We start from the raw sequence: 7,765 nt of genomic DNA, 5'->3' as shown, positions 1-7,765 counted from the left end.
TAGAGATTTCATTGCCCGCGTATCAATAACCTATGCTTGTTTCTTCTTGCTATAGAAATCAACTCCAACTGAACATGTTCAGGGAGCTGCTTCTTTCAACAAAAAATGTACCCTTTCATCGATGAATATTATTCATAGGAAGTATAGCTGATCGTACAATTTCCTCAACATTTTCTGAGCTGTTATGATTCTATTCTCAACCACCTTTAATTACCTCGCAATTTCCATCATTAACTGTTTAGAGTCATTGCATAATGCAATGGCGAAGGATCGGATTGAAAAGGATGAGGATAGGTTTCAGTCAGGAATTTCTCGACTCTTCTCTTAATATTCCAGTATTCCATGTAGGCAGGACATATACTACGATAAAGCACTTGTTTAATACTTACCAAATAAAGGCTATTGAACAAAGTTAGGATGAAAATATAAACATTAAGCATTTAACACTATGTTTTCCTCTAGGACTTTAAGAATGAAAAGCATACCAAAACTAGTTTCAGTTTGATTACATTACAGCAATATCATGTAAAAATTAGACAGTTAATTTTGTCTGTCAATACTATTTAATGTTTCTTCATACAACAGTTCGTGGATGTATCATCATATTATCACATAAAAATGAAGAAAGAACATATGTAACAAAGTTCATTTTGAACTAACAATTATGTTTGATGAACAAATTCAAGATCACTCCTCTCCCATTATGATCTCTATGTCCTCTGATTCTTTGAACCAAAACGTAGAATTATGTAAAACAAAATCCTATATAGAATAGCCCAACCTAACATTATATAAACCTTTTCCCACTTCTTAGATTCCTCAGTCTTAATATTCAACTTTGCCAGGATGTCAATCCCTCTCACTTCCTCTCCGTTTGGGTTCTGTCCAAAACTGTCGAACGTCTGATACTGATTCATCAAAAGTCCTTCATACGGATATGTCATAGTGGAAATCCAGTTCATCCACTTCCAGTATGGTGGAATGTCGTGGCTATTCAAGAAGTAGCCGCAAAACAAGAAGAAGAGAGCAGTGAAAGCAATGACTGCTGCATAACCCAGTATATAGTTCGGCACAATTGAGCTCACAAAGACAACAAATGAGTTGGTAGAAAGGAGAGACATATAGAGAACAAGCAGGAAATAGAGGAATGGTCCACGGAGTTCCAAGGCAAACCAAACTATGCCAGCATAGACTCCTGCCTGGAGAGCGAGAAAAGGGAGGTAAGTGATGAGACCTGCAATGGTGTAGGAAGAGGCTCTATAGGCATTGTGGGAAGTCTCGCGAACAAATATGAAGCGTTCTTGAATGAAAGCTGGGACAGCATCATTGGAAGAAAAGAAAAAGAGGCATACTGTGAAGATGAAGAAACTGAGGCGATTTGTAATCCCTTGTGCGTTTTTTTCAGGGTTCTTGAACATGGTGGCCATCATAATGCCCATGACAGTGAGGACTACGAGTCTAGAGAGGAAAAGCTCAGGGGTGCGATAAATGTTGACAAAGTTGCGGCGCATGAGAATCCAAGTCTCGGTGAAGAAAGAATTTGCAAACTTTGGACCTGCATGCTGGCTTGACTTTGTTGGGGCGATATTGGGGGTCAGGTAGTCATTCTCATTGACGGTATAGTCACTGCTATGAGGTGTTGGTGTGCCTGAGAGAATTTCCTTTGAGTAGGTGTAGTAGCCTGGAGATGAACTGCAAAACACCATAAATCCAAATATTCAGAGAGCACCTAAGTTAGTTCACAGGATTTAGTTAGGTTCTACAAGGTGTGATTGAAACAAGTTTCTGATATTAGAAGTCACATTGATGGTCCATTGATTAAAGTGATAGGAGTAAAGTTTCTGTACAGAAATTCTAGTATAGCACTTACTAACTATACAATACCATGCTTTGAAATAGAATTGTTTACCTCATTGGGGTCTCCAGGTTATGACCTGTACGCTGCCGAGTTGGTGTAAACTTCAGTGTTTGCATTACCCCACTCTGGCTGGCACTCCATGACCTAGATGTATTCCAAGGACTTCTAACACTATGATCAAAATCTCTATCCTGTGTACCAGTTTGTAAGTGAAGGCGCTTTCCGGCCCTCCCCTTGTCATCCGGACCTTCCAGCTGATGACGGTTATGGCGGGATGGGGTTGGCGATGGTGGGACCGTTGAAACCGATATATCCTCATCGGCTATTGGTGGGGGCTTCATACCAGTAAGAGCAAAGTCAGCTAATGCCTCGACTCCAAGTTCAGACTGATCATACTCTTGTATCACATCAATAAGGTACTCTATTGAGTTTTCCCCCTTTGGGAGTTTGCGTCCCATTCGGCCCAGATGGAGAGCCACATCCTTTGGGGATCCTTGGTACATGAGCTGACCACGAGCCAGGATGATAAGATGGTCAAGAAGCAGTTGGATTCGGGATGAAGGTTGGTGGATTGTGAGAATCACAGTGCTGCCAGAGCGCGCGATGTCTTGCACCTTCTCAATCACACTATGGGCACTAGTTGAGTCTAGTCCTGATGTTGGCTCGTCGAGGAAGAGTAAAGATGGACCATGGATGATGTCCACACCGATGGAGACTCTGCGACGTTCACCACCAGACACTCCTCGAGTCCCTTCATCACCTATGTAAGTGTTTCGAGAATACTACAACCAAAGCAGTCATTAAGGACCAAAGATCAGTGATCACAAACAATATGGTGTTTTCTTGCCAGTCATGGTATCAAATATGAAATTCCAAGCAATTTCATGTACATGTGACTTGTTTAATTTCAGAAGATTCTTAATATTTGTCAGTGTGTATATATGATTACATGCATAATCTTTAATTCTTTCCCTGCTTTTACAAGATCAAAATTCTTTATACGAGTCTCTCTGTGTATAAATGATTTACGTGCATGATCTTTAATTCTTCCCTGCTTTTACAAGATTAAGCAATCTCGGATAGACAAGTTTTCTAGGTGAAATAGATATATACCACTTCATATTCAATTCCAAGCAATTTCAAATACATGACTTATTTAATTTTGTTAGATTATTTTTATATGTTTCTGTGTGTATATATGATTACATGTATGATCTTTAATTCTTTCCCTGCTCTTACAAGATCAAGCAATCTCAGATAGACATGTTTCGTAGGAGAAATAGAATTTTTTTTTCTTCCTGTTGTTACATACATAACTATTGTTTCTTACCATATTCTTCTACATAGATAACTAAAAGTCGAAAACTCATTGAAAAGCATTCTAGTAGCTAACTGAAGTACTCTTTTTGGACAGCTATTGAAGAAGATGCATCAAGTTTAACATAGAATCATGCAAAGAAACACTTACAGACAAGCCAAGCTGCTCGATAAGCTTCTCTACGCGCTGCATTTTGTCAGCTGTTGACAGTGGCCCCAGCCTGAAATCAGCGGCAAACATCAATGTCTCATACACGGTAAGCATAGGGAAGAGCCGGTCGTCCTGCATTATATATGCAGAAGTCCTTTTGATCAAGCTTGCATTCATCTCCACCCCTTCCAAGGTCACCCTGCCCTTGAGACTGCCACTCGCAATACGTCCTGCTACCCCATCCAAGAACGTCGATTTCCCGGCACCACTAGGCCCCATGACAGCGGTGATGCACCCCTTAGGCGCATAACCAGTAATCCTATGCAACAAGTCCACTTCTTTGCTCATCCAGTTCCCGTCGATCTTCTTCTTCGATGTCACAGTGTAGGTAAGGCTAGAGAACTCAAGACCCCCTGTGAAATTCATCGGCTTACCTACGTCAATCACTGTGTCGCGATTGTCGCGACGATGGCCGTTATTATGTCCCATGTGAGTCTAGATTTCTAGCTTGATGTTGGAGAGAGAGAGAGAGAGAAGAGGCTGTATTAGTTATGTCCCTTTGGGTCTCCCCACTTGTGAGCATGGGTTGAAGGAAATAATTAAAAGGAAGGAGATCGAGAAAAGAAGTTCCAACAGCTGGTGTGGCTGTCAAGGAGGTTTTTCCAAAGTTAGAATAAGGTTGTCTTCATTGAATAATCCATTTTGATTCGTTTAGATCGAAAAGAAAAAATTGGCTTCTTGTTTTCTACATCCTCTAATTTTGGCTCTAGCATATGCTGTGTTGCAATCACTGCCTGCTCAGACTCATATCTTTGCATAGATATATGTTTGTTATATTCATGCAATATTTTGGGTGGATATATTGGGTCATCCGTACATCCCCCCCCCCCCCCCCCCCCCCCCCAAAAAAAAAGAAAAAAAAATAAAATAAAACAAAACATATGATTTACGTGTAAACATACAACTTGCAACAGTGTTGAAACTATTGTGACTTGAAGGTCACTGGTCTATAAGACCAGATCGAAGTGTACAGTTTGGTCGAGGTCATTGGTCTATAGGACCAAATCGAAGTGTAAAGTTTGGTCTGATTCTATATATAATGGAACAGTTCGGTTTCAATTCTAAAAATTAAAGAACCGTGGATTAGGGTTTGGTTATGGTTTGGGGTTCATAAGGACCGAACGGATACCATACACTAGAATACATAGGATCATCTTGTATACATTAATATATATATATATATATACACACACACACACACACACATAGAGTATATTAAATTTTGATTTTTCATTTTATTAGTGTGTGTAGGGTAGCAAATCGTGTTGACGGGTCGTGTCATGACATGAGTATCCTGTTAAATGAGTCAACACGAACACGACACAATTATTATTCGTTTCAAGAAATCTTGACACGATCATTATATGTGTAACATGACACATGAAACTCGTTTAACAAATGAGTCGAGACTTAACACAATACGAAATGACACGACAAGACACGTATTTTTGATACGAACACGACACATTTATCCAACACGTTTAGTTAAATGGGTCATTTTTAACACGAATACGATATGTTTATCTGACATATTTGATTTGGTTATAAATGAGTTAATGGGTCAAACACGAATACGACACATTTTATTACCGTGTCAAAATGGGTCGACACGATTACGACACGAATACGATTAAGCTAAATCCAAATTCGCTTATTTCGTGTCGTGTTCGAATTGTGTTAGCATGTCGTGTCAATTTTTGCCAAGCCTATGTGTGTCTATATATTACACGCACATATATAGGAAAGTTCAAAATCGTAAAACCCAAACAACCAAAATGATTATTTCAGTTTTGTTCTATAATATTTCTATACAGTTAGAATTGGTTTGATTCCGATTAATCCCATAATTGAGCCCTGTGCACCTCTAGTACATTTGATATTCCAAAATTCCGCAATGGCAGGAGTCCGGTTAGCCCTTCTTTCTATACAACTCATGGTTCACAATGACGGTAATAGTTGTGGTATCAGTCGCTCGATGTAACGGACTTGAACAAATATTGGTATAAATCAGCTGAACGACGTATCGACTGATACAACGAAACATGATATAACTTGCAACTTAACCAACATTTTGAATTACCTTGATTTTTTATTTTTCAATTTTTTGCACGAATTACCTTGATATAGCATATTCTATCATGTGAAACTGGACTTGCATGTTAATTTGGAGCTGTTTTTATTCCCCCAAGGACACTACAGGTCTTAACCTGTCACTCAATTATCTACTACACATGATAAATAAATAAAAAATGTCAGCTTCAACATAGCTTTCTGAGTTAAATCATGACCACAGTGAATGTGTTTGTATAAATTTTGGAAATATCGATGCAAGCTCAACTTTTGAGCTGTTTATAACCTGGATGGCCAGAAGTATTTTGGAGACATAAAACTCTTTGGTTGTGCCTCATCTTATGTGTTGGGAGTTTGTGGGAGAAACAAAAATTTACACACACAAACACCAAAATGTGTGTATAGCTGTGCCAACTTTTTCCTTGAATTTGGGTGTGTTTTTCCAAATTCCATCTCCTGTCAACTCTCATCATATTAGAAGGGCTACCTCAAATGCACATTCTTTAGAGAGTGAGTCTAGCAAGGGGACTAAAATCCTCTCTAGTCAAATAGTGGTCATGTTCGGCCCAGTTAGTGAAATATGTTATTCACAATATTTTTGTAACGTACTTTATTAATTGGACGGAACAAGACCATTGTTTCACATGAGAGGATTTTATTCCCAAATAAGGAGTGCAAGAATATTCCTAACTTTAGAATCACGATACATTATCTAACAAAAAAAGTTTCGTATGAGTAAAATCGTAGCTAAACCAATGGGCCATGAGTCCTCCGTATAACTTCTCCTCTCTCAAAGAAAAGGTGATAGGTTCAAGTTTTGTAGTGGACAATTTGTGAAATGTGTGTGAGTACTTGCCTAACCAAAAAATCGATGCCTAAACCAGCTTTTAAAGCCGAAATTTTGAGTCCCAAGACAAAAGAGTGTGTGTCTGGTATGGAAAATATATACGATGTGCACGGTGCATGGTACATCATAGCCGACCTTGCCCACGCGTGTACAACACGAACGACTGTAATGTGAATACCTGCTCCTATTATGGTCCATTTAGTGGTCATATCTTTAATAAAATTGTATAAGCAAGCATAACATGTGAAACACCAGAATCTAAATTTGTTCTAGATTAGTTCTTGTCAAATTAATTTAATCAATGCTTTTGAGGTATATTGTCTTGATATGGTGATATCTTTAATATATTATCTAAACCTCCATAAACATATTATCTGACTTCCTTAAAAGAACCATTTTAATGTCACAACAAAACCAAATATATCTTCCATATTTGTTTGTCATTATGTATATATATAGAAGAGACTTAAATATCTCAAAAGATTTTCACTGCACGCACATTATGATATGGAATATTAATTTGGAAGTCCAACCTAAAAGTGAAATTATTTTCCACATTTGGACACATTCTTTTTCTCTTGGGACATCAGACATATAACAAAGTCAATAGCAAGATGGAGACAATGTTCAATCTTTTAAGAAAACAATAACGTAAATTTCTAGAATGATAATCAAGACTTTTAACTTCGCATGCATGTCATGTCCTCCTTTGTTTGTTTTCTTTTTGGCAAGTATATTCCTCATTTGTATGTAGTGGCTTGTTTTTCAGCCTCTTGGATGATATTTAGAATTAGATGCTTTTCACATGTGAAATATATATAGGGATGGCAAATTGTGTTAATTGTGGATCGTATTAGTATTTTGTCATCCAGATAAAGGTATTATGTAATTCGTTTCAATTCAAATACGACTTTTTATATTCATGTTAGAAACTCCACGATCAACGATCCGTTTATTAAACAGTGGATATAATGTAACACGTAACATGTTTGATAGTAAATGAAATATCTAACTCATGGTATGACACAGCTCATATTAACTTAATATTTTTCTAAATGATCCAATGCATATATAACGAAATTGAAGGTTCAAATATTGAATGAAAATTTAAGGAATGACATTGCATTTGAAATGTTGGATTTGATGGGATTTAGAATTCTAAATGAAATTCTTATTATTTGGAACCAAGAAATTTAAAATGGAAATGAAAATCGTAAGAGAAGATGCTCAAACTTACTTTCTTTGTTAGGAAAGAGAGAATTCTAAATTATTTTTATTATTATACACATTACAATCTATAGTACTCATTCAGTCATTTGAACTAATATTTAGAAAGGATAGCACTGTAATTTAAAATTTTTATAATACCCTCACTTGTCTTCACCAACTCTGCAACGACCCAAACCCAGGGTCTAAAAAGCTAAACTGGTCCTTACCCGAACTCGATGACACACAAGGGCAA

The 7,765-nt window shown here is 37.5% G+C and overlaps 1 protein-coding gene across 1 annotated transcript; it reads right to left on the bottom strand.

The window, feature by feature from the left end:
* Positions 1 to 603: 603 nt before the first annotated feature.
* Positions 604 to 3,815, bottom strand: LOC132267642 (ABC transporter G family member STR2-like). Its single transcript, XM_059768773.1, has 3 exons — positions 3,327 to 3,815; positions 1,910 to 2,640; positions 604 to 1,692 (listed from the first exon to the last, which is right to left on the bottom strand). Exons 1-3 carry the CDS (start codon positions 3,813 to 3,815, stop codon positions 711 to 713), a joined length of 2,202 nt encoding a protein of 733 aa, XP_059624756.1. The 3' UTR covers positions 604 to 710.
* Between the last annotated feature and the right edge of the window lie 3,950 nt (positions 3,816 to 7,765).

This window comes from Cornus florida, unplaced genomic scaffold (genome assembly GCF_030987335.1).
Source record: "Cornus florida cultivar Cherokee Brave unplaced genomic scaffold, ASM3098733v1 CherokeeBrave_3.0.0_Hap2_Chr07, whole genome shotgun sequence".
Lineage (NCBI taxonomy): Eukaryota > Viridiplantae > Streptophyta > Magnoliopsida > Cornales > Cornaceae > Cornus > Cornus florida.
The sequence above is the reverse complement of the archived record's forward strand: the minus strand, read 5'-3'. Positions and strand labels throughout refer to the sequence as shown.

Bases quoted from the DNA above. Each gene is read 5' to 3' on its own strand.
- LOC132267642 (XM_059768773.1), bottom strand. From the start codon at position 3,815: ATGGGACATAATAACGGCCATCGTCGCGACAATCGCGACACAGTGATT. The intron at 2,641-3,326 runs GTAAGTGTTTCT...CTTTGGTTGTAG, and splicing joins TCGAGCAGCTTGGCTTGTCT to TATTCTCGAAACACTTACAT. The intron at 1,693-1,909 runs GTAAACAATTCT...GGTGTTTTGCAG, and splicing joins AACCTGGAGACCCCAATGAG to TTCATCTCCAGGCTACTACA.